The sequence below is a fragment of the Melospiza georgiana genome, chromosome 5, assembly GCF_028018845.1.
Source record: "Melospiza georgiana isolate bMelGeo1 chromosome 5, bMelGeo1.pri, whole genome shotgun sequence".
Classification (NCBI taxonomy): Eukaryota; Metazoa; Chordata; class Aves; order Passeriformes; family Passerellidae; genus Melospiza; species Melospiza georgiana.
Window position 1 is genome coordinate 62,948,755 of NC_080434.1, and position 27,943 is coordinate 62,976,697.

General features: G+C 42.0%; 2 protein-coding genes across 2 annotated transcripts in view; both read right to left on the reverse strand.

Moving 5' to 3' along the window:
- The window catches only part of PPARGC1A (PPARG coactivator 1 alpha), a 364,992-nt gene extending 351,448 nt beyond the window's left edge, over nt 1-13,544 (reverse strand). Inside the window, exon 1 of the mRNA XM_058024483.1 lies at nt 13,347-13,544. Coding sequence (XP_057880466.1) covers nt 13,347-13,433 — 87 coding nt within the window. The 5' untranslated portion in view covers nt 13,434-13,544. The remainder of the gene's footprint in view (nt 1-13,346) is intronic.
- Nucleotides 13,545-26,905: 13,361 nt separating this feature from the next.
- The window catches only part of DHX15 (DEAH-box helicase 15), a 45,365-nt gene continuing 44,327 nt past the window's right edge, over nt 26,906-27,943 (reverse strand). Inside the window, exon 14 of the mRNA XM_058025347.1 lies at nt 26,906-27,471. Coding sequence (XP_057881330.1) covers nt 27,354-27,471 — 118 coding nt within the window. The 3' untranslated portion in view covers nt 26,906-27,353. The remainder of the gene's footprint in view (nt 27,472-27,943) is intronic.

Consider the following 27,943-nt stretch of genomic DNA (forward strand, 5'->3'; position numbering starts at 1 on the left):
GCAAAAAATGTCCTCTGGTAAGAGTCTTAAAGAGGTCACTTTGATTAGCTTAGAAAAAAGAAATTACACACTGGTGTCTTGAGTTAAAGTACTTTTTGTAGGTAGAAACAAAAACATACTGAAGGGCTTCCCAACCTACCAGGTCAAGTCATAAAGAATACTTTTGCCTAGAAAATGAATATTGAGAAACTCTAATGAAAAGCAAGACCTGCTAAAGACAGCAAACAATGAGAATGATTAACCAATACAGTAAGTAGCAAAAGCTTTACTGAATGCTTGATGCCTTCCTTCAGATAAATACTTGTATTTTGTGAAATATTTTGGTCAAATTAAATTCCAACACTAAGCACAATTTTCAATTCAATAGAGAGATAACTGAATAGTAAGTTGTGACTGAATCACCTGGTCAAACTCTAGCTAAATCTCTGCCTTTATGAAATCGTATTATTCTCAAAACCAAATCTCCTCCATTTCCTCTACACATGCAAATGTGAAACATGCAAATTACAAACATGATCAGTTCTTAAAACAATTCTTAAAAAGACATCTTTAATTTGCTGTATATTTTACTGCTGAGGAGAAGACAGCTACAGAGTTTATCACCTTAGCTACCTTGGTTCTATCATTTCACTCCGACAGTGTTATCTCCTTGTCTCCCACACAAGAGTCATGCTGTTATCAAAGTCTTTCTCGCTAAACAATTATTTCCTTTTATGATTTCTTCTGGCTGGTCAAAGATAAGGGCTTACAGTGAGGTTGATTAGTGTTGCAAACAAATAGGAGTAATACTAGAGCAGATATAACTAAGCTGAAGTAATCAGCACTATTAATAACCTTTTGATTTCTAATCAAATACAGCTCTGACTTTTGCTGCCACTTTGCTTTACATCTTCTAAACTACAGAAGAATTAATATTTTATAAAATATTCTCAATATGCCAGTCCTTTTATTCTCTTGTTTGCTTTTTGTCTTACACTTAATAATCTTCACTAAAAAAAATAAAAATAACAAATCTATTTTTAAAAGTTCCATACTTTATACTGCCTTTCCTGGTATGAAATTCTGCATTTTTTAAAATCTAGTGACATTTCTGAAGAGTGTAAAATCACATTTCTTCATATTTGCATGAGAAAAGAACCCAACATAAAGACACAAAACCAACCAAACAACCACCCTTGCTTGAGACATACAACTGGCAAAATCCAGTTCATACAGTTAACATATGGCAAAACTATATCCAAAAATAGGAACCTGACATGTCAGGCCTTAGAAACCTGCCCTGCAGGTAGTGCTGCCACATCCTTTCATAATCCTGGGCAACTGGTAATCCAACAGATGCTCATTCTGCTCAAGGAATGGGCAATGCCCCTTACAGAAAACGCCTAAAACCACGAGAAATACATCATCTCCTCATCCTCTGCAAATCCTGATGGGCAACATACCCTTCCAAACATGCAAAGTCTTTCACTGGGACTCTCTAAGAGGGATTCCATCCACAGCACCAAGTAAGCCCTGTGGCTCAAACTACTCATGGCAGAAGCTCAGTGGTTTCATGGACATCTATGTTTGTCATCTTCACGAGTATAATTGTTTTATAATGGTCTCTCCATGATCTTTCCAAATATTCCTTTTTTCCTCATGTGAAAAAAAAGGCAGCAAAATATATGCATAAAAATCTCTTTTTTTCCTGCTTGCATTGCTATTTTACAGTTGCAATAGTCTTAGGAAAGTTGAATGCTGCTCAATGAGTTCATAGTTCATTCAGACATGAAGGTTTAGTGGCAATTCCAGAGACACTTCTGCACACTTGGGGTGTCATTGCTCCATTCATTGTGCAGCCCCAGTATGTGCACAGGGACAATGTCCTTGCTTCAGGATGCTCTAATGAACAGATTCCCATTTCATATGACACTTATTTGCAACAAGAGTAACAGAAATAAAACAAGTTGGCTTGTTTAATTTTTGACAGCAATTTTTGTAATCTATCAAATTTGATTTTTTTAAGTAATTTTAACAGCAATTGCTGCTGTTTGCCAGTTTCCATATTTGCCATTTATTTTATGTAACAATCAAGAACAAGTAGAATTAGAAAGGAATCTAAAACTTTCTTCACATGAAAAGCTCTCTTTTCCACAAAACTGGGTTGTCTACCAGCAGACTTAAAAATAGACAGACATCAATGTTAAAGATACAAATGACTATAATAAACACAAAAGGGAAAGTAGTATCTGAAATGTGGCAAATATTTTTCAGTTTTCACCTAAAGAATTCCTTCCAGAGATGAAAGTCAAAGATGAAGAAAACAAAAAATTTACTGAGATATGTGTCAAAGGTTGGCCCATACAGATTTGAAAAGACTGTGGGCATCCTTACAAAATGGCAAGACAGCAATATTATTACACAACATGCACCAAAATAAACCAGCCATTTTTATTTTCCATTTTTGTCTCATTGTAGAGAGTAAGTATTTCTTCTTTTCATTTTTAACATTGTTTTAAAAGCTAATGTGCAATTGAAAGGTTCTTTTTATTGTGGATATACCCAAAATTTTCTTTATAATGTTGTTTGCTTGGATCTGTCCAAGTTCATGTTCATAAAAAAACCCAATTTGTTTTCTTAAGGTATCCTCTAACCACACAGTAAATAAATTAAAAAATAAAGTATTAATTAAAAAAAAATCATAAATGACCCCTAATTAACTTTACTTCCAAAAAAAGCCACACATCTGTTTTCACAGTTGGACATGATTCAACCACTGGTAACCAGAAAAAAGCCTCAGCGTGTTAAAATATTCTAGCCAAAAACTGACACTCCAGCAAAGATGGCTACTCTGCCAGCACAATCTGAGCAGCTGTGAGGACAACCTTTATTTATTCTGAAAGGGCATCAGACTTCCTGATGCTATTACTATTAAACCAGCAAATCTTATTGGAAAGACACCACTGGTTGAAAATGGACAATGCAAAAGCACAACATGCATTTTACCAATCAAGCAGATTATAATTATGTGAGAACAGTGATGTATAATAATCCACTCTCTACCCACTTTTCTACAACAGATTCTGCAGGGCTCAGCTCCTAGAAAAAAATTTCTTTTAAATTATTTTTAATACAGCTGTTATTATGAGCGTCAGAAAAATCAATTAACGATGCTGCCCTAACTCTTTAGGAAAAAAAGGACTTAGATAAATAGAAAAAGATTATGCTATTTCTTTTACAGCATTATTCTTATTCTGTAAGTGACATCAAAGAGCCACAACCCCCTCCTTTCTTTTCCCCCCTCTTTTGGCTTTGACATCACACAGAGAGAAAAGTATTCCTTTCACTGTCTCTTGTATAGCTGGAGCATCCAAGCTCTGCATATTGTTATCACTTTCTATCCTTGAATATGAATTATTTTAATCCTCCAGCAATTAACAGTCTTTTGGATGAAAATAAAAAAGGGCTGGGAGTGCAACCTTACTTTTGTTTTGCTAATTTATTTGGTCAGTAGTTCATTTTGTCATTGTTTCAGTGTGTGCATGTGTTACTTAATTTTATTTTTTTTTTACCATTACATGTTTACACCCATCTTTTTTTCCCTTTTCTTTAAACCTGGAGTTTCCCACTCTCAAATATATTTCATGGAAGGCTTTCTGTAGTAATTTTGCATTTTAGAGCAAAACCTATGCATTTAACCACACAGCCTTTTAGTTTGGAGAAGAGTAATCATCTTTTATTTGTAAAACCATTTTAAAAAGAGAGAGAATGGACTGCCACAGGAGAATTGGCAGGCTTCCTTTACCATGACCAGGTCTCCTTGATCTCCTCACTGCTTTCTTGCTCCCCCCACCACAATTACCATCAATACTTGTAATGTGTTCAAAGCATGGCAAGTTCTTGACAAACAAGACGGAAGCAAAGTTCTCTGTCCTCAAGCTACAGCTGTTGAAGGCCCTAATCCAATACACCACACATCCATTTATAACCTGTAAGCATTCCCTTGACTTCCAAGGGTTTACTGTTGAGCAATTAAGTGATCTGCTGGATCAAGGCCTAAGCAAACTGAGACATGTAGGCAGGTACAATAACGAGTATCATGAATGACAAGTCAAAGTTTAGCAGATATATCAATTCACAATGTGCTGTTTGTCTCAAAAAATATAATTTAAAAAAGAGACAGAAGAAGAAAGGAAATGGTTGAAGTAAATGATCTCGTTGGAGTGAGTTTGTGAGTTTTACAATCCAAATAAAGCTCTGACATTGTGAGTTGCTCAGTCCAGGGAGCCTGTGACAACTGTGGAGATGTTTCATGAAGCCATGCACACATTCCTAAAATGAAGTTCCATCAACTCTTCAGGAATCATTATATCAGACACACATTCTAAGCTTCAAAAAAGTTCACTGCAAACACAAAGTATCACAACATTGACCTGCTCTAGCCCAAGTCAGTTTGCTCTGAAAGACACAAAAAAGGGCCAAACAAATAAACGGACTTATAGTCAAAATGAGAAGGCAAGTGAATTTTTACAACCAACAGCTGCCTCAAAAATAAAATTAGGAAAAACCTCCATCTTAAACAATCAGCTCCAAACAATCATGGTTTCAAAAGAAGGCTAAAAGGCTGACTACAGGACCCTGAATTGCAAGCTATACTATTCCCATTCTTTTTTTTTCCCCTTAATTACTTCAATGTTTGGTAGAGTGAAGCAAATTAGAAAATACATCATTAGTCTTTTTTTAATTATTAGAACAATAAAAAGCTATTGTTTATCTGATCTACAGACTGATATGGCAGCAGACACCAACCTAAAGAAACAAGCAACAGATGAATAGAGTGAAATGCAACAGAGTGAGGAATGGGGTTTTAGTCAGTTTGTTCCACAGTTTTCCAAGTGCAAAATGAGATTGTACATTTGTAATAATTAGACAACAATGGCTTTCAAGACACCAGGTAGATGAAAGCCTACATGATCCTCCTCAATGGGCTCATGACTTCAATGAGAGAAAGGGGAAAGCATGTGATAGCAAAAAGTGCTTGTTCAAGCATCAACCCAGCAAGCATCAAGCATCAGTAATAAACAAAAAGAGGTGGTATTAATGGTAAACAGGGAAAAACTAAATTATGCAAAGGCTTTAAAATGACAAGAGGTGTAAAGTCTACAGTACTAAATGAAACAAAGTATGGACTTCAATTTGTACTTTTACATAAGGGTAGGAGAGTAGGTAGGGGCAATCGAGACACTATGTACAACCAGGGCTTATACTGTATACAGAATGGATGGATACATTGGGGTTACTGTGAGAAAAAGGCTGATTAATTCACAGTGACAGAAAATCATGTAGGTGGTGACTGTAGGGTCAGAGCTTTAGGGGATCAGAAACAAACAAATATGCAAGCCAGTATGTAGAAAATCATCAGAATTTAGAAATAGCCTCTTTGAAAGGAAGGGGTTGAAAATGATGCTTGGATTACATCCTTTAGTGACATGAAGAAGGTCTCTGCAATGGGAAGAGACTGAGTGTGATTCTGGACTCTTTCTCACACTGATTTTGTCTGTGGATTGGTATTTTTCCAGGCACTAATAACTCTGTATAATACAGAAACAGCTCACAGCAACTGACAGTGGAAAACTTTCTTTGTGAAATTCACACTAGGAAACTCATTAAAGTTCAATATATTACCTCCCCCTACAGTAGAGACTGACAGCATTCACTCATTCTATCAACTGCAATAATGTCTCTTCTCTTCTTTATCCTTCTAATAACCAGAACATAGATCATGAGGTCAAAAGTGGCAGAAAAATTTACATCACCTTCAGCAGGCTTTGCATACAGCCTACAACACTTACTCTGAATTCTTCCCTCCTCCACAATTTCAATCCTAATCTACTAATTCCAGAGTATTGTGAAACTCTCTAATCAGCAGCAGCAGCAGCATGATTTGTGGTTCAGTGCTACCCTTCTGAAACATTTGTACAGGTGAATATAACCATAAAAGTATGAGAAAAGCTTCATACAAGGACAACAGAGGGAATCTAGAGTTTAAAAAATCCATATATTTTCTGGCATGTATTTTGTGAGGGGGATGATTAAATATTCTATAAGCAATTAGTAAATTGTCAATAGAATTCAATAAACGTTGTTTTAAAAAAAACTAATTATTTGTTACAATAACTACCAACTATTGCCATTTTGTTTGTGAAGGTTTGTAAACTACTTCCATTTGAGAAGTAATTGATTCCATTTTTATCATTTGCTCAAGTTTATGTGGTTGTTCACATCCAAAGAGATGATAACATCTATTTGCAGAAAATTATACATTAAATTCCTCATTCAAAAGCTGTAATGGAAAACAAAATGCTAATTTGTGCTGTAAACGGAAGTACAGAATCAAAATCACTCATTGTTAACATTAGGAACTAAATTGCTCTTGCAAATAATAAAATGGGTTAAAAATGTGGAGAGCTTTAGCAAGCCAAAGTACCAGTGCCTCTTATTCACTCCTGTTATATTACAAGTGATGAAACGAACCTTTCCTCTCCATGCCAGCACAAACTGCCCCTTTTTGAGGGGAGGAATAATGGCCTTATGATTGCAGCATAAGGGTGCATGCCAGCTGACCTGCTCTATCCACAAGCCTCCAACCAGCCTCCCAAATATGGGCTTGCATGCACTCTCTGCTAGACAAACTCAGCTGGATGCAAGGACTGTCTGCACAAGCAAGCACTGTAGAACTGCAAAACTGGAAGAGTCAGAGAGCTGGTGGAGGACCCGATGTCCTCGCTCCATGCTCTGCACCACACACTTCAAGGTACGGTTTGATTATTTAACTCCACCCTAGATCTGATCTCACCTCCTTAGCTGAATATAAATTTGTAGCTCAAATGTGCTTGGGGTACTCCTGGAACACCCCTCTCAGTCCAGCTTTATCCAGAAGGGATTCTGATCAATAGCAACGAGACCAGCCTACAACACTAACCAGAGCACGGCAGCGCTGGGATGAGCACAGCACGCTCCTGCCCTCAGGGAAAGTGCCAGCGTAGACACACCTCTCATCATTTTGGGTCACAGTGAGTTCACGTGGAACCACAAATACCCAATTTCTCCTTCCAAAATTAGCACCAGTGTCACAAGTGCTATACCCAGAGCAAGGGTTGCTCTCCTATTAATCTGTCTTCGCCTTAATTTTACCTTTGGAGAGGAGACAGTAACACACAGTGATGTAGCAGAAGGAGAATCTTAACTGCCACTTGTAGAGAACACAGAGCCTAAGACAAAAAATACCGTAGAATTATTTGGCTTCTGTCCTTTTTAGCAGTTTTACAGCCCTTTAAGTTTTAAATGTACAAGGAGTTTTGCTCACACAGCAGACAGACACATCATAGAAAATTAAAAACCACCGACACATTAGGACTGTGCACCTGCTCTTCCACATTTCATTAAGCCTCCACACCTAAATGTACGTCAGGTTCTCTCCTCCGTGCATCCGTTGTGCTGGTATCCCTCAGTGATACCTTCTGGTCATGGCGAGACAAACTGGATCACAAGCATCCACACCGCCTCAGGAAAAAACATTCAAAAACCCATTAACTTTTGGTGAGTCAGATCAGATCATTAAAATCTAAATTATAAGTGCCAGATAATATGTTAAAAAAACATGTAAATGTTTGTAAATAAGCTGCTATTTGTTATCAAGGCTTTCCTAGCTTATATTGTATAGTTCAAATCCATGTAAACTAGCTGATTTGCCAGCCTTTTCTGTTATTAGTATTAAAAAAATATAATTGTGTTATCAAAAAATGAAAATTGCCTTTTAGGTGACCAAAAGAAAGTTCCACTTCTTCATGTAGTAAATCATTTTACTGCTGCCCTTTTATATTTAATACCCTTCTGCAGTACCCATTTATCTCTACACTAGCAAAGTGTACACATTGATTTCCTATGGTCTCTCTGGAAGAAGGTTCTGCTTCCCTGATGATGAGTACAAAGGGTGGATGACCCCATTCTCATTCCAATGCAAACCCTGCACTTTTACATTTCTGCTTAGACCACATGAACATTTGACCAGCTAAGAACTCCCTGCCCTCTTCCTTCAGAACACATTGCTAGAACTACTGACATTCTCTCCTGAACAAAACTGTATTTTTGAAAATCCTATCTCATGTATAAAGCACTGAACAGCATTAGTTCATCGCAGCCATAACTGTAACTCACAATCTGCACATGAATTTTTCCTCTAAAATTAGATGCAACAATAATATCTTGCCCATTTTCTGCATGTGCTTTAAAACTGTGCTATTGTGCTCTACTGTGTAACTATTCAGTTGCTGTTCTCTGGGGCATGAGGAAATGGTTCATTCTGAGTTTAAACTGTGCTTTTTTTGTGAGATGAACCTGCCATTAGAATACACTTTTCAAAGCTACCGTGTGGAAGGAGCAATTTAGGCATTAATCACTGCAAGAAAGGGAATCATGTTTAACAACATTTTTAATAAAGTCCTGTTTTACCTGTTACCTGTTTTTAATCAACTACATCTTTCTCATTATCCTATCATTTATCATTTGCTGGGATGTCAAGAAAATAGGTGTCTTCAGTTTCACTTTCATTTCTACTGCTATGTTTTCAGCTTTGTGCACGAACACCCCTTGGAGTCAGGAAAACTTCAAATCCAGGATTCAGTCTTTTTTAAAATTACATAGTATTGTCTGTTAATACTAAACCAGGATTGCATTTTTTTCTTTACTAATTTGGTTTTGACAGCCTTCTTTTAATTTGCAGAGATGTTACAGGCTCTGTTAAAATGTAACTTCAGTTGAATGATTGTACTATTCCATTGGTTTTCGCCATCAAATAATGTACAACTATTGACTGAGTCTTTTTCCATTTAATAAAAACATCTTCAAAAACCATAAAGTGCACTGTCCAATCTTGTACAGATTGGTATCTCTCATACACAGACATACCCAGTATATGCTCTACACGTGCAGGGCATTAACACAAATTAATCTAGCATGTTGCCAAACCTGCGTAGATTTCATGTTCTACTACTCAAATAACATTAAAGAAAAAAAAAAAAAAAAAAAAAAAAAAAACAAACAGAAGATATGGAAACAAAAATAAGTCAAAAGGTCTGTTTTGGTCGATTGCCCCTGAGAAGTGGCCACTGGTCATACTCTTAAGTAAAAGAATTTTACTTAGAGTAAAAATACTGGCACAAAGCTACACCAGGGCACTTCTGTCCCTACTCATGTAAAGACAAAGAGGCAACCCACCAGGCTGGCTCAGCCTCATCTTTCACTGACTTACTAATTCCCACAGAATACATTTTGCCCAAGTATGTTGTACAATGCACTGCTATGTTTGAAAACACAGGACAAAGAAAATGGTGCCAGTTACTAAGTCCACGGCTGAGAGTTGCAGGGAAAATAATGAAATAATGGCATCAATCTGGCAGCACACTCCTCATTTTACTTCCATACTGCAAGGATTTTGACGTCAAATTAAAATAAGTATCCAGATTTATGTGTTAGTCATAGAATTTCATTCACAAAAACTACATTTCAAATTATTTTCAAGCACTTCCCAACCACATAGATTAGTAACACAACAACGTATCCAATCCTTAACTGGAGAATGAAAAATAATTAATACAAATAATGCTGCTAGTTCAGCATAGACAGATAATACCGAGAAATATTACTGCTCTTGCAAGGCTGAGCACCCCTTGCAGCACTTAGAAATAGCTGTTATTTACTCATGACTACTAATTAAGAAATAGATGTAAAGAAAATTTCCAGAAGACACATTCAGGAAGGTTCTGGCAAAAATAAAGAACCAGAAGTGACAGTCTAAAAACAAAGAATACATAATAAATCAACAGGAAATCTGATGGATATTCCTTCATCTCAGTTTTATACACACTGGCAAGACAATATAGGTAAGTTTATGCAACCACAGTTCAAAGTTCTCAGGATTTAAGTCTACAAGTTTGACTGCTCTGGAATTTAGCATAATGGTTAAGTCTCTGTACCACAATAACTATAAAAAAAGACAGCAAGCTTCAGGAGAACACTCAATCTTTTTGAAGTTATCCTCAATAATGTGAAGTCTTATTTGTAACTAATATGGAGCCTTATATTCTGGAAGACTATCTAAGAAATTGATTCAAAACAGACTTCATAAAGTTTCTAGACATGATTTCTCCATTACAAGCATTTTTGCGATGCACTTTGAAATTTAATATGCAATGGAAAAGCTCCTTCCAAGAATATTACCAACAAATCACGCATATAAGCTTGTGCTTAAAAACGAACTGCAATAATGCACCAAAATATAAAGGTTGAAACACATCTCTCAAACTCCCTGAATTATAAAGCAAACATCGTAGCTCCCTTCTCACAGCTGCCAGACAGTATATTAAGCTTCTAGAAGTCACTGTTCTGTTTAACCTGACTGGTTCCATTGTTGAGTTGTATTTTGATTACTTGTACTCTCATTACAGCCTTGAGATGCCAGGAAAAGATCCTCTGAGAAAGCTATGGCTGAGCCGCTATTGATATTGTACAAGGGATCCTTTTACCTCGTATAAGATGTTGGAGTGCATCATATTGATTTGGAATAAAAAGCTATTTTTCCAGTAGTCAACCCATCCTCTCATATCAGCACTTTTTTTAAAAGTTTTTCTGTTTGCTGTTTTGTTTAAAACAAAACAAATTCTATTTCGGCTATGTTGCTAAATTTAGCAAGAAGGTTTGAAAGCTTTTTTTTTTTTTTAACTCAATTCAGGTAAAAACAAACAAACACGAATATGGCTGACAGTCAAGTCTGAGCCAAGTCTGCCTTTTCAAGTGCTAAAACTTGTAAGAAAAATGTATTTGCAGCAAAATCCCATATTCATTTTGATTTCATATTCAGACTAACATCTACCGCTAATCCTCAGCTGATGAATTTGACTGATATAAATGGTAACGTAATACGCAAAAGATGAAAATAGAAAGGAGCCTTGAGCACCAGAAAAGAATATGTGTCTTAAAAATTCCTCTCATCTTCACCCTGGAAGCTCTTGCAAGCTCATCTGTTCGTCCGTTGTAATGCTATGTAATGATTACACCTTCTCCTTCGAAACACCTTTCCTAATCATGCATATTTAATTCAACTTTGTGTATATATCCTACAGTTTATATAGTCCTGCTATAAATAGACCTTCTGCATTCTGAATTATCTCCCGCGTTTTCCCTGAGATACAGTTCAACACTGGTATTTAGAACAGATCAACTCTGGATTTGCCAGCAATTCTTCCTGCTTCCATTGTGATACGGCTTGCTCTCCTGAAAGGGGATGTAAGGGAACCTATCATTTCACAATGACATTCTTTCACCGAACTGTTTCGCTACAGAATGAAACTAACTTTAGATAAAGGAGCTGGTTTAAACCTGATTTTATTGTCTGCGTTCCTAAGCATTTTCCCCCTCTGATGGTTTCAAAGGAGTCTTCGCTGTAACTGCCTGCCTTTTATACCAGGCATGAGCCCTTCTTAAATCCCAGCGACTTGCACGGGCTCGCATTTAGCAGGGCAGTAACGCGCGTTCCGTGCTCACACGGGCGCACGGGCACCGGCTGTGCCCTCGGGAGGTGCAGAGGAGCCCCCGCCCGAGCGGCTCGGGAGCCGCGGCCACCCCGAGCCCCTGCGAGCGCCGCGCCCGGCGCCAACTCCCGCCGAGCGCCGGGCCCGGAGTGCGGGCAGCCCCGCCGCGCCTGCGAGCGCCGGCTGCGGCCGCGCCCTCCGGGCCCCGCACGGACCGGCCGAGCGCCGCTGCTGTCCCCGCCGGCCGCGGGGCTGCCCGGGGGCTCCGCCGAGCCACAGCGGCTCCGGCGCGCCCGGAGACGGCGCTTCAACGCCGGCTCTATGCTTGATGCGCGTCTGGTCCCCACAGGAGCCCCCTCTCCCCGGCGCACGCCAGCCTGACTTGTTCCCCGCCGGGAAGGCTCTCCCGGCCGGGGCGGCACACCCGGCGGGCGGCTGCCCGGGCACGGAGCGGGCGCTGCCGCGATGGGCCCGGCGGGGTCCGCTCGCACCGGGACACAGCGACACGTCTGTATTGATTCGGCTGCCTCGGACGAGCAGGCTGTCAGGGCTTCGAGCCCCGCCGCGCCCGGGCTCCCCGGCCGGCCGCTGCCCAAGGGCGGCCCCGCTCCTCGCCGCTTGCAACTCCTGGAGCAGGGAAGTGCGCGCGGCGTCTCCCTGCCTCGCCGTGAGGTGTAACCTCACACTGTTCACTGACAGTTTGGGGGTCTCAGTCGCCTGGAAATTGGGGTCATAGGGCTGCACGTTTTCCCCTGAGCTCGCCGGTTCCGTCCCCCTCAGGGGAAGCGGGGAGGCGACCCCTGGTCCCCCCGCGGGCACCACCGCCCGCACAGCCCGGGGCGCCTCTCGCCCGCTTCCATCCGCTGCCCAACTTTTCCTGTCACGCCAGCGCCAGAAAACCCCTTCCCCACGCACGCACGCACACACACCGGTGTAGTTTATAAATGACAGTTGCCTGTAGACTTTCACCAGACAAGCAGCGGGGGCAGCAGACTACAACAGTTATTTAATTAAAGGCGCTTCGGAGGCTCCCAGAATAGCTCTCTACCTCTGAGGCGCGATTTCTGGTTTCCCCCCGCTCTCCCCCACCGCCTCGCCAGCCGCCCCCCGCTGCCCGAGCCCCGGCGCGGGCGGGAGGGACGGAGCCGGCCGGCGCTACCCGGCTGCGCGCTCCGCATTGCACAGTCATCAAAGTTAAGTGCGTGAAGGGGGGATCGGGGGTGAATCACAGAGAGAGATGGGTGAGCCGAACTATTTCCACCTAGGCGGGATCCGAAATTACGGATCTGGATGCGTCTGCAGCCATTTCTGCGGGAGGACGAAGCGGGTGCGGGGGGTCCCTCTGGCACGCAGCCTGTCACTCGCATCCTGCTCCCCCCGCCCGGCAAACTCGCCCGGCCGCCTCTCCTGAACGCGGTCCCTCCGTGCAGCCGAGGGCAGGCTCGGGGCACTCCGATCGAGTTGCCCGCCTGAGCCCCGAGTTGCTCCCGGGCAACACACAGCCCTCCGCGGGCTACGGCTCTCGCTCCTTAGAGCTCCTCACGCTCCTCTTCCTCACGAGAGGGAGGGGGCAGAGGCAAGCGGGCTGAAAGGCACACGGGAAGAGGATCTTTTCTCTCATTTCTTTCTTCGGCTGATTTAACCCTCCCACCTGCAACACACATGCTGAACAGAAACACTTCCAGACCCTTCCTGCACACACTGGCACCACCTTCGTTTTCCCCCGAGGAGCCGGGCGGGCGCAGCGGCGGCGAGCGCGCAGCACCGGCCACCTCTTACCTGGTTGTAGGAGGTCTCCCAGGAGGAGGTGTAGTTGTAAAAGAAGGAGGAGAAGCAAGCGTCTTCCGACAGCCCGCAGCCAGCCATCCTCCGGGCGCAAAACCTCTTCGGGAAGGCACGAGCAGCCCTCGCAAACTCTTGCCTCTCGCGCGGTCGCTGCCGCCGCCGGCGCTGCCCCCGCGGAGTGGTGCCGACGGCTTCGCGCTGGCGGCGGCCGGCGCGGTGCGTGCGGGGGAGCGGGGCTGGCCGGCCGGCCGGATGGATGGCTGGCTGGCTGGGCGGAGGGATGGAGGCGCGGGTACCGCGTGTGTCGGAGCGTGTGAGCGCGGCCGTTCGCGGCGGCACCGAGGGGCCGGGGCCGGTCACGTGCGCGCGCTCACTCCGCCGCCGCCGCCGCCGCCGGGGACGGGCCGCGCTACAGAGCCCGGCACCGGATCACCAGCGCCGGGCGCCCTCGCCATCCCCGCCCGGCCCCGCTCGCCAGCGCGGCCCCTGCGCACGGCAACGAGGGGGCGCCTGCGGAACCTGCGGCCGCACCGCGGCGGGGAAGGAGCGGGCAAGTGGCGACGCGCGTCCTCCCCCGCCGCGCCGGGGCAGCGCCGCCGCGGGCGGGCCCGCCCTCCCGGCCGCGGCCCGGCCTCCCCGCCCCGCCCCGCGCCCGGCCCCGCCGTGCCGAGCCGAGCCGAGCCGAGCCGCGCTGAGCCGTGCCGAGCCGAGCTGTGCCGCGCCGCGCCGTGCCGAGCTGTGCTGAGCCGTGCGGAGCCGAGCCGAGCCGAGCCGAGCCGCGCCGAGCCAAGCTGAGCCGTGCCGAGCCGAGCCGAGCTGTGCCGAGCCGAGCCGAGCCGTGCGCGCAGCACCGCGCCACCAAAGTTGTGGCTCCGTCCGCAGCCGTGAGGGCACGGGCTCCACACCGGCGCCGCAGCCCGGCCGCTGGCGGCCGAGAAGGAGGGGGCGGGAAAACCGACGGGAAACTTCTCCAGAGCCGTCCTGGCAGGTGGGATTTCGGCCGATTGCTCCTTTCGGGGGTGTTTGCCTCAGCCCCGGGGCACGGGGAACCCTCCCGCCCTGAGGAAGGACAACACTGACGGCCCGTAAGCCGTCGCTAAATTGCTCGTCGGGCACGGCGAGGTCACTCAAAATATCATGATCTTAAAGTGTTTTCCAGGAAATTAGCGGAAATAGATTGACTTCGCTCCTTGAGTATGCCTTATCCTGCTTGCAGACCCAATACCTCGAGCAAGTACCTCTAACAAGGGGAACATTGTCCTCATCAGCTAACACTGATATCACAAAACTCAGCTAATTGTGAATGTAAAGCAAATAATATGGATGGTACTTCTTTTCAGACTAACTGTTTTGTTTCATATAAAAATAAATGGTTTTAACTTCTAAAAAATACTGCGTTTGCTTCCAAAGCTTAGCTGGGAGAGAGGGGAGTTTGGTGAGCATCACCCAGTAGTCATAACAGCCCAGAGCCATCAGTAGAAAAGACTAGACACATTTTTGTGACACAACTGATCAAAAGTCCACTGAAAGTCCGCACTTCCCCTCACCTGACACTCCTAAGAAAAAAACAGCATTTAGTAACACCCATGGAATCCTTTGGTCATTCCATTTGTTGAGAAAACAACTGTGGCGTGAGTATGGTAAGTGTGGAATCCTGTGAAACACATTCGAGCATAGTAGAAACTCACCTTTTTCACATGAGTTGACTTTGTCCAAAAAAAGGCTAGCCAAGAATTCATAGTCCAGAGGAATACTTGTGACAGCCAGCTCTGTCCCAAATGAGGTCAAAGAGCCTTTCATCCTGCCCTAAACCAGTTACAAGTACAGCATGAAGAGTCCCAGTAACAAAATGTAGAAAGCAGATCAGAAAAAAGGTGTTCCCTATGCTCACAACATGTTTCTCAGATTGCTCCAGTATTTGCTTTCAGAGACTTCATCCTGTTTAAGCTGCTCATCAGTGACCCACAAAACTCACACGGCTTAAGAATTTATTTCAGCTTTTCAGACAGCAACAATTAAGGCATAAAATTCCTTGTCACTTCATCATTCTTGAATTTCCCGTTGTCTGAGGGGTCAGTGTTCAAAGCATCTCACTTCTAAAATTTTAAGCAATTTCACTTTGCATATTTCATCTTCATAATAAGTCTTAGTGCATTCTATTCTGGCTCTCGTTTTCCTTCAAACATTGTTCCTCACCCTGCTGGTAACCATTTGGTCTAACTCAAAATGTCTCCATTTGAAGTTCAGAGAGTTCTTCTGGGGACCATCACTGGTAGGAGGTTAAGCTTAATTGCACAGTGATCACTTACCAGTGGAGATCCTGTTGTAGTCTTTGCTGGTAGCTGTGAACTATCCCCCAATCTCTTGAAGTGCCCTTCTGCTGGCAGCAAAACCACACCTGAAAACTGACAGCCTTAAGTGTTGCTCCTGCAGAGCATTTGTGGTGTTTTCTGTCAACCAGCCATTCCTGAAATGGCCAATAATCTCTTTGTCTGTTGTGTGAGTTAGCTCACTAACATCATGGTCACCGTGATGGTGGTGAAGTAAAAGAACTGTATGCTACTTCTGTTACTAGAAACGTGTAACCAAACATAATAAAATCCACAAATAGCTCTTGTCTATTTCCCCATCCCAGTGCACTAACAGGTCCATGGAAAAGATGCTAAAAGTGTATTCAGTTCTGTAGACAGGAAGAAGTAAAGTGGAGATAAATGCTTGTAAAAAATTTGGGGAAATGGATTGGTGAGGGGTGGAGGCAATAGCAAAAGCCATTAAATGTTTGAATAACAAAAGTAATCTCAGGATAACCATTAATATTCCATTGGTGCTGGGAAAAAAAAAAGGCATGGGGCAGTTGGAACTGAGAAAAATCACTCAAATATCTTCAGAGATGCATAACACTGTGCAGTTACAATGTACCAGGGTACTAGATAAAGACTGTCAAAGCACTAGAAAAGCATCTTATTAAATACAATCTAGAATTTTATTTGCTTTGCTCTTTGCTTCCATGTTTTCACCTTAAAGATTTTCAAAGCCTAATAAGATAGAAACTTTTCTTGGAGGAGTAGGAGAGGGGTGGAATTTATTCCCAAAACAGATTTTGCAGATAAAAAAAGAGAATCAGGATGAAACGTTTAAATTAGACTGGTCTTGCCTTCTCCCAGACAGCAAGAGGCTGAAGCACTGTGTAGGGTTTGGCTGGGATACAGGTAATTTTCTTTGCAGTAGCTGGTGTGGGGCTGTATTTTGGATTTGTGCTGAAAACTGTTGATAACACAGGGATGTTTTTGTTATTGCTGAGCAGGGCTGACATGGCATCAAGGTTTCCCTTCTGCTCTTCATCCCCCCCCACCAGTGAGGAGGCCGGGGGTGCACAGTGAGCTGGGGGGGACACAGCCAGCACAGCTGACCCCAGCTGACCCAGGGGATATTCCACACCCTGGGGCATCATGCTCAGCACACACAGCTGGGGGAAGAAAAAAGAGGAGATGTTTTGAGTGATGGTGTTTGTCTTCCCAAGTCACCCTTCTGTGTGATGGAGCCCTGCCCTCCTGGGGATGGCTGGAGACCTGCCTGCCTGTGGGAAGGGGTGAATTAATTCCTTGCTTTGCTTGGTCTGTACACATGGCTTTTGCTTTCTCTGGTAAACTGTCTGTATCTTAGCACATGAGTTTTCTCACTTTTATGATTCTCTCCCCCATCCCACTGGAGGTGGGAAGGAGCAAGTGGCTGTGTGGGCCTTTGGGGCTGGCTGGGGCTAGACCATGAAACACAGTGAGACCACACTGGGCCAAGAACTGTTTGAGACAAGAAATAGATCTTATCTTGGTATCACCAAGTGCCAGAGACCTCCCAAAGAGGAAGCTGGTATCTCATTGTTACAGGCAAAAGCCAGAGATTCTTCCTTTTCTTTATGCGGAGTGATCTCTTTAGAAAGTTCTTGAAGAGCAAGGGAGGCTTCTAGAGGTCTTTTGGTTTGAGAAGCATATGGAGAATTTGAGATAGAAAAGCCATTCCTGTGCAATTTATATGTTCCATGTAAGAAGACAGATTATTAGAACAATCCCAAGGAATCGGGGTTCAACTCAGCTGTAGCCACTAAAGTAAGATTCTGTAACAGAAGATTCTGCAACAGAAGGTTCTGTAACTCCATGGCTGTACATTTTGTTTAGGTAACTCAGTGTCCCTCCAGTAATCAGTGTAGCTATCCAAGCTGACTGCTCTGTTCCCCATATTTTTAAAGCTTGTGATCACAAACACCGCAATATGTTTTTGAGTATTATTATTTTATTCACTGCTGTCACTTGTGTTAGCAGCTGTGTTAACTTTACCTGACTTCGTTAGTTGAAAATCTCTTCTCAGAGGGGAAGTCTATAATATCAGATATTCTGAAATAAAGTTAGAAGCTGTCCATCTATCTTATTTGCAGGTAAAAGAAAAAGGGAAAAAAGAAACTACTTTCTTCATAGCCTATTCATAAGTTCATAAAAAGTCAATTAAGACAGTCCATAAAAATTGAAGAGGAAAGGCTTTAGAAGTCCACTGATAGGTTTTCTATTAGGCTAATACCTTAAAGCTTCCTTAGCACTTTCCAACAAATCACTTTATTTGGCTTTTTGAACACCTCTGGAGCTAGGTATTACATCTTTTTAATATTTGAGGAGATCAACAGTGTAAGTACCAGACCCTTGGAAAAGTCAAGCAACATTGTTAGACAATGTTTATACAAGCAATTAGCCCCAGAGGAGTAAAAGCCTACTTAAAGCTGAAATAAGTGGAGATTTCAGAGTGTTTAGGTGTCTAGTTAACTTTAAAGATAACTTGTGTCTGTAATACAGAAATGTAAGATTAGACATAATTGAAAATCAAACTGCAAGTGGATGACAGCACAGCAACCGTGGTCACCTCTAAAATATCTTTTCAGTGTTCTTTTTTTCCACTAGCTTTTTACAGCATTCTAGGTAAAATCCAAATAGCTTTTTTCACCTTAACATGGCCTACACAGCCCAGTTCCAAGCTGTCTGTGAGACCTGGAGTTCCCAGAACAGCTTCTGCACATTGGATTCAGCAGCCTCAGCCACAAGGGCCATGGGTGCAGAGTTTCCAATATTAGGATAACAGCTCAAGATTATTTAAAATACAGCTTTTCTAAAGTATCCTAGGACACCACTCCCAAACTTCAGCTACACAATACCATTACAGAGATACTTGTGGTTATAGCACAAGACAAGTGATACCCTTATTTCAGAAAGTTCAGTTACACCGAAGAAGTCACTGGCACTGGCTTTGGTACTCCTGGTCTCCAGTACCAGAGCTGAGTTCAGGCCTTAACTTTTGAAGAAGAAAATCAAGGCCTGGAATGCAATTCATTTTTTAAAGTTTGCTAGATGGTGAAGATTGCATAAACTGTTGTGCTTCATCCAAAAGCTAAAAAAATAATTGAAGCTAGATGATTGCTAAGATAGGACAGCAGCTCCAAGGAAAAAAAAAGGACAGTAAAAAACTTTTTTTTTTCAGTGCTGCTACATAAGACCATCAGAAATGAGTAACAAGGTTCTCTAAAGCCATCTAAATGCAAAGACCAACTGAAAATGCTCCACTGCCAAGAAAACGGTGCATTTCTCAAAATGTTTTGATCTCACCATCACTCTATTATTCACTTTGCCTGAGTTCAGATTCAGTTGCTTGCTCTTCATCCATGAGCTAATTCCATCTAAGCATTGGGTCATCATGATAATTGAAGTTACATGAAAAAGGCAACTGAATGAAGTAAAGCTGATTATTCAAAAAAAAAAGGAAAAAAGTGACAGGAGTTTTAAAGCTAGATTACATGAATTTTGCTCATCTCAAAAATGCAGGAAATTATTTTCCCTGAATTTTGCAAGATCAAGTGTGCCACTGATTAAAACTTTGTCTACTGAAGTGGAAGAGCAGAACACTGATGAGTTTGATTGTCCTGCAAGCAAGATATTTTCAATGAGACTGTTAACAAAATGAAGCCACTATGATAATTTAATTCCTAGTTCAGGCCTTCCAGCAGCTTTTCAACATGAGTAATCTCCATCAGTTCAATACCCCCAAAATTATAAATAACAACCAGTGAATACATGCCATTCAAATGTCAGCAGGCATGAACTTATGAGGTAGTTCATAACTTTTATAGCCTCATCACCAATTAACAATGTAAATAAATTGCTAAAGCCCTATCAGATTATAATTTCCCCAAAATAACATTCCTGTGATTATGTTTGCATGATTATAGTTATGAAGTAACTAATCAGAGCTGGGGGGAGAACCCTAGAATAACCCAAATTAGCAGGAATCAAGATGGTTAGCTTGTCATGAGTCCTGCCTCTAGTGTAAGTATCTTTACATCTGAGAACCACCCCCCAGCTATTCTGCCAGCTTCTGGGCACATTTGGCTCATTAGCAAAGTAGTGAGTGATGAAAAAGGAGTGGACTCAGCATTATTTGATTGGTCACAGTAAAGATGTTGTCTAAGGATGGATGTAGTGAAAGGTGTGAGGAGATCTCCTCAGTGCTACAGGAGGCAGAAGGCTACACCTAATTAGGCTACACCTAATTCAGCACATTATTCAAAGTTCATTGATACAGCAGCAGCGCCTTCCCAGCACCAACTGTTTTACAGACTCAAACAATATTTAGCTACTCCTCAGGACTACATGCTGTGTCACATGGGAAGGAACGTGGAGGGGGGAGGAAAACAGACTCCCAGCCACACATAGTAGAACTTGGGGAAATTGCATTTAACTGGCTTTTGCACAAACCCAAGAAAATCTTTGATCAATAAAGAATTCCATTTTTACACAAGAAATACCACAAAGAGGCAGCAAAGCCTCAGAAATAATTGATAAATGTTTCAAAGGGTTTTGACAGAACACTAAGTTTCGATTTCTTCAGTGACATCACATTTGAGCCCATTAAGAAAAACAAACCTTGTTAGGAGAAAACCTAGGAACACATTTGTACCAGAAATGGTTTTGCAGCTTGTATGCCCATGTCCTTTTCTTTACCTATTGGCCAAAATCAAGGGAAAGAATAAACTGGTTTTTTTTAAAGCAGGTTTTTTTAATGTTGAAGTTTTTTAAGTAGTAAGAACAAAGATTCGTTGTTGACTTTGTTCCTCATTTAGGAAGTTCTACTTTGAGTCTAGAAAACCCAGCATTTACAGAGTTGTTTTTATGATCAAATTAGTTTGCTAAAAATAAAAGCAAATTAATTTCTGAGACCTCACTGTACCTAATGAGAGATCTAAACTTTCGTTTCATATCAAGCCATTAGACTACAAACATTTGGAAGCTTAAACATTACTTGCAAAAATAATATCCATTAGAGGCAATTATTTTGTGAAGAATAAATGTGATTATGAATGAGATCCCAAAGGGGGATTTTCCTATTCATTTTTTCTTCCATAAGTCTCCTCAGAAACAAGCAGGATTTCTGTAGGCTGCAGAAAAGTCAGAACCTCCACATTACTGTTCAACTTTGTATTTGACAATGCTTGAGAATGTAGAGAACAGACATTTGAATAGTGTTTGGATTTACATAGCAGCAAGTCCAGCAGGGAGCTTGAGAGCAAAACCACTTTAACATTGGCTTGCTTACAAGGAGAAACTGCTCATTGTCCATAAATTTACGGAATATTAAATGTCAGTTTTCAACAAACAGGGTACATATTGTGAACATCAAGACTGGAATTTTAAATTCTTGCCAACTCTTGTATTTGACTTCTGCTCTTAATCAAATTACGTGTTTAAAGTATGTAGAAGTAGCAGTAATTTGAGTTTACTTCCACTTTATTGTATAACCAGTAACACATTGGAACAAAGCTGTCAATGCTCTCTTGGACAGCTGCTTAGATAAACATGTTGTGACTCACACTGCTTCAAACCTGCTGCTGCTGCACAAATTGTAAACCTTTCTGTACAAATTGTAAGCCTTTCAGAAAGAGTTCAAAGGGCATTTATTTCTTTAAAAGAATGATACTATCCCTGTCACAGTAAAGGCTTATCAGTTACTTATTCAACATGCAAAATGAAATAACCTCAAAGATACCATCCTAAGGTTTGAAAGGTCAAATTAAGTCTGTGAGTCTTTAAAGCAAACACTAGCATCTTCATAAAGCTGAAAAGGTTGATATTTTTGAGGTTAAAACTGGTTACTAATAAAAGAAGTGGTTTGACTGCACAGCTGAATATTTAATAGACAAAGCATTCAGGAAATACATCCACCAGTACCCTCCACTCGATGGAGCCTGGTAGGAGCTGATGCTCCAAGTGTTTATTGTTTATGCTGCTGGAAGCAATGAGGCTGGGAACACTAATGGAATAGGCTCAAAATAAACACTGAATTCAAATGGAAGGCAAGAGGGCTACTTTAGCTAAAGGAATAAGACCAACCCAAAATAACACATGTTTAAAGCCACAAGAAGTATTTATTATCAGCATTAATTTGTGCTATGTTTTATTTTTCTATACAACAAAACTACTGCATAGCTTTCACAGCTGGAAGAACCACTCAGAGCTGAGATGTACACAAATGAAATTATTTTATCATCTGTCCAACATACATTCAGTGTTCCTGAGAAACCACTATATTCGAGTTGAAACTGCAAGATCAAACACCTACAATCAGCAGAACTAGTCTTGTTATCTACAGGAATGTTATTTTACTGCCATTACCATATTTACTTTAATCCCTTGATAGTGGAAGCCTGGATCTCCTTGATGCCAACCACTTATCTCAAACACATCAGTTCCAATTAAGAGGCAGCCCAAGCTTGTCATTTGTGAAAGGAAAAGAGAGGGGCAAATGCTCTCAAAATGGTTGCATTTTGGTTTTAAAGCTGCCTGTTTGAAGCTTAAAAACATGAGACACTTGTATTACTGGGAACCAATGCTGAATTCTAGGAACAGTTTCAGGAAGCATACATACCCCAAAACAAAGCCATCAGTGTCAGAGGTACCAGTAGGAAAACAAACTACGCTGACCATTTTTCCCTCTGCTTCACATAAATCTAATGTCACATACATAGTCATAAGGTTAAATAAATTTAGGTCAATAAACTACCAGTGTAAGTTAAATAATTTTGAAAGGTCAACAAACTACCAGAGTAAGATTATACTTCTAATAGTAAAATATGTTTATTATTAAAACCCTCAGCTGTTCTAAAACCAAGATAAATGTCTAAACTTCACGAACTACAGTAAGTGAATAAATTTGTGTACTTTACAATATAACTCTCTGCTTTCTACTGTTATGGTGTGCTATGGCTTTTTATTGCTATACATTATCAGCAATGAACTAAAGCAATCTGATTACAAATTAATAATTGTAGCTGGACTGGATGGTAGGAAAACTCTTTGCCTTTTGACTTCTGCTATGGTATCTTTTCAAATGAAACCAAATGGTGAAAGCTAATGTCAGCATTTTTGCTTTAAACTGCATTTCTTATGGCAAAAATGAGCAGTTTTCAGTATGAACCATGTAGCAGTGCAGAATGCAAGTTACACGTCACAAACCAATGCTGTGTCACAAGCCCTGATCCAAAAAGGGAGGGGGTGATCAGACAAAACTGACCACAGTGATACAGAACATACCAACCCAGGCTGGGCCATGCCAGCTGCTCTCTACCCTCCATCAATGGGCAGAGGTACAAAGGATGAAGACATTCCCATAAACCCCAAAGGAACGTCAGCATCTGTCTTAGTACTGCAGTACATAAAGATCTCCCAAAAGTAAGAGTTCAGGGGCTTTTATGGCATCAGAACACAGCAAAGCATGGACTCACCATTTATTCTACTCCCTGTCAAAAATTCTAAGTGCCAATCTAAACACAGTATTAACTGGTCACTTCTTTGTATCTCCATAATGAAGGTATGTACCTATCCACGTGTACTTAGCCATTAGTAACTACCTCTGTGTCTAACAAACCTAAACACAGTTATTGTCTCACACTGACACTAGCCCTTTACTGCTCTGAGGTATTACACAGCAGCACAATTAAGACTGAAGACTTCCTCTTTTCAAAAAATATACTCCTTTCACTTAGTATTGTTTTCCTGTCATCAAATCCATATTCTGTATTTCCAAAAGCCCCACATTATAAACAGTTTATTATATACAAACCAAATATTTTCAAAAAGCATCAGAATATCTCTGACAAAAAGATCACTAAGTAAACAACACATCACTTTTCCTTTTAGATTGTTCCAAAGCAGATAACCAGTTAATCCTAAGGAGCAGTTCATCTCTACTCCAAAACACATGTACACCCTTGACTAGCAGTCTGAAACTCTGGAGTGGTGGCAGTAAGGCAGGGAGCACAGCAGAACAGAAAATGTTGCAGCTGCTGGGGGCAGCTCTGCAGTTTATTTGGGAACCCTCGCTCCACAGAGCAGCAAAAAAGAGCCCCAGTGTCATGCAGTCAGATGTGGCTTTTCACAGAACAGAAGCTGAATTTCTATTTGACACCAGCAAACTTGATTTCCAACTTTTCCCCTTATTTACTGACTGCATGCTGTGTAAGTATAAGCAGCCAGAGCTCTGACGATGGGCAGAGCTCTGAGTATTTTTAACGTTTAAAAGGGAGGCAGTAACCTCCCTACACTCATAGATAAAGCAGTCTAATTTCTATGCCTCCTTCTTGGTCTCCTTTTGTTTCTCTGGGCAACCTTTTTTGACATTTTTCCCATCAGAAAAAAAGGGAACAAGGTTTTGTCTTTCAACACTGAACTTTAAAAAAACCCAGAGCTACTCTCAAACCCAAGTTTCTCAGCATGCATCTGTACCCCTGAGACAGCAGTAGCTAAGGAGGTTGCTCCTGATAGTTTCCCTGTAGGAGTCAGGAAACATCTTACTTCAAGAAGCCCTGCTGTCCCTGTCATTACTCCTTCAGAGACAGGTAGTGACTCCTTAGACATCTGGCTCCCCTCCCACTGCTATATGGCTCTAAAATTACATCAAAGTTAGATTTGCAGTAACTCTAAGATATCCACAGTGATTTAAGTGAGTCTCTGTTTCTGCCCTGAACCCCTGAATGGCCTCAGCTGAGATCAGTACTGGGCAGAGAACAGACTGCACAAAGCCACTCCAACCCTGGGGCCGTTCTCCACTACTCAATTTTTAGCAAAAGACTCCATACACAGCACACAGTCCCCTGTAAGAAAATACTTTAGCCCTAAACTCAAGTATTGCAAGTGCTTTGTGAGTTCTTCAATACAGGGGTGTGTTTTTCAGGAATACACAAGTACCAAATGCAATAGGTTCCCCAGGTGCCAAGGCTTCCATGTCTTGCTGAAGCACTATCCCCCAGATTCCATCAGCATCCCAGCAGGAAAGCTGCCTCCCGTTGCTTGCAGGAGGGGTGGGGGCACCCGGCCTGCTCTGTCCCCAGTGACAGCTGGGACACCACCAGCCTTCCAATTAAGCCCAGGTGTCACCAGCTTAATTGGAAGGTGGCAGGGGTGCAGAGCTGTCAAGAGGACGTGAGTTTGGCCAGTAGTATCTGCATTCCTAGCAGCACGGTGAGAGCCCAGGTCAGCTGTCACAGCCCAAGCTGAGCTTGTGGGTATGACAATTTAAGGAAAAAGAAAATCACCAAAAACAAGGCAAAGTCTTTCCTGTGTCAAGTTCCACTCACAGCCATAGCCATCTGCTCCCCCATCCCCAAGGACCTAAGCTAGAGCAGCTGATGCCAGCTGGTTCTGGGGTCCCTGAGGCGTTTCAAGCAGAGAACTGTCTGTGGCCCTTGCCAGACCTAGGCAAAGTCATGCAGAAGGTGGTCCTACACCGTCAGCTGAAGGCTGCACACAAACACTAGAGCAACTCTTACCTGGGGAGCAGCCAGTTTTCAGCACTGCACAAAGCAGTCCCCTCTGCTCACCACACCGAGGATAAGCAAGTCACCAGGAAACCCCACATATCCAGCCCAAGTCATCCTACTACAGCAGCAATTTGCAAAACCAACATTTGCACATTCAGGAATATTAGTTTGAAAAGCTGCTTAAGGAGTTCAGAATCCCTGTTGAAATTAAAACCTTTTCTAACTGCAGTCAGAAAACACAACCCAATTTGAAATTTTATGCAGAGTGAAGCTCTTTCCTTCCTTCCTACTGAAAATGGTTTGGTATGGTAACAAAGTCCAGACTCATCTAACATTTCCTCTCACTTAGCAAAACCAAGAAAGACTCCTAAGTCCCACTGCATATTATAAATCTACTCAAATTTTAATCTTCTGACATCTTTATCTTCACTATTACTATTTTAGGTCCTAGCAAAGTTTTCAAAACTTCCTACCATCATATAAATGGCAATTAAAAAAGAAGTTGTGACTGGAAGAAAATCCTCCAAGTATTCAAAGTAATTTTATAGCCCACTGCTGATTTAAATAGGACAGGATACCCCAAACATCAGTGCTTAAAATTAGTCTGAGGTTAGTTATCAGCTCTGCAAATGTAACCTATTTTTGCTTCAGCCTTACAGAGGCACAGCTCTCTTCCTAAGGGAACCAGTTTCAGCAAGAGCTGATCCAGCTGCTCTTTGCCAGAAGGACCAAAGCTCAGTGTATTCCATGGGGAGGGAAAAACAGAAATCTGATCAAATACATTAAACCACAGAATGGCTTGGGTTCAACCAGACCTTAAAGATCATCTAGCTCCAACCCTCCAGCCATGGGCAAGGACACCTTCCACTAGACCAGGCTGCTCAAAGCCCCATCCCACTTGACCTGGAACACTCTAGGGACTGAGCACCCACAACTTCCCTGGATAATCTGTTGCAATGCCTCACCACCTTCACAGTGACAAATTTCTTCCTTATGTCCAATCTCAATCTGAGATTCAAACAGAGTAAAACCCTTGCCCTTGCCCTGTCACTGGTAAAAAGTTTTTACCACAGGCCCTCGTAAAAATCCTCACTCATTCTTCTAAAACCTCTGGAGGTATTTTAAAGGTCACAATAAGGTCCCCTCCTTTTCTCCATGCTGAACAACACCAACTTTCTCAGCCTGTCCTCCTAAGAGAGGTGCTCCAGCCCTGTGATCAAATTTTACTATAAATTCCTCATGGGATTATGCTGTCAAATCATATTTCACCAAAAATCACCACAAAATTACAATGGTGCAGTGTGATTTGATCTACAGTGTCACTTATGCTATTGCTTGTGTTGATCCTAAACAGTACCTGAACACTGCCCAGCAGAGCAATTTCTACCTGGCCACACACACTTCACTTTATAGGACACGCTACTACAGTTCTGTCTGAGAAATACTTAGGGCTATGTTGGAAGAAAGCATTCTCCTAACACATCTGCATGCATTCTGAGTTTTCCTAAATAATTTTAACAAGTTTGCAAGGGATGAACATCGTATGCATCATATTATAGCATCATTGTGCTGCTTAAACATCTGTACTTTTAGTATTAAAACATTAAACTACTGCCATGTCAATCAAACAGCAGTTTAATGGGAGACTAAATGGGCTTCTCATATTACAATCAAAACAATAGAAATACTGACATACTGTGGCACAAAATTAGTATAAATAGACTTTATTGAAGTCAGTACCCTTGTACTGAAGCCAAAGATTGTGTCTACAGAAGCACAAGTTGTAACATTTCACAACTTCTAAAAGGAATGTCAACAATTACAACGATCATGCATACCATGGTCGATAATCACATTTTTAGAAGCATTTTCAACCATTTCTAAAGAAATGCTTATAACATTGTTATATATAGAACTACTTTCAATAAACTGCAAAACATTGATTAGCTTTTCCAGTATGAGCTACAGTGTCAACACAAAAGGGAGGCATAAATGTTTAATTTATGAAATCAGAATGGAATATTTACTGTAAAGAAAAATTAAAAAGCTTTCAAATAAAGGCCATTATTGAACCAAAGTGAAGAGCACAACTTGAACTTTGAATCCTTTCATCTCTTAAAGCTGTCCTCTGAATAACTTCAGTTCAAAGCATAAATTCAGTACTGTGAGTATTCCTTGGACTGAAGTTTGGCAATGATGCGATCCAACTGTCTCTTTGCTTCGCACTGTGGAAAATTGCTCATGTCATAATATTGAGGGGCAATTTTCACCAGCCTGTCAAAAAAGGAGAAGCTTGTTACTGATACTCAAACTTTAAAATGCATTTTACAGAAATTTTACAACTGTAAAGGAAGGACACAAAAGTTATCCATTGTTTTCAGCTCATTCTGCAATTCTAAGACTAACTGAAATGCACACAGATGCACACATTTAAAACGGCAGTGCCATCCTGAGCAAGTGTCCAAGTTGAAAGCAAAAAGCACACATGAGTCTCACGAGATGCTCCTGTCTGGCCATGTGCCCCTTACAGACTCCTGCTGCTGCTTCAGTACCTGCCATGGCAATGCACACAGCCAGAGCCTCTGCTTCATGTCAGTCCCTGAGCCACAGAAGTGTACACAAACAACCACTGTGTCAGAGTACAGCTCTGCCTCAGCTGTTTTAAACTTACAAGTACAACCAAGGCCAGAGGATCCTGCTTTAGGTCAGTGTTTGTTGAACCAAGATTTCTAAGCAGGGATTCAAA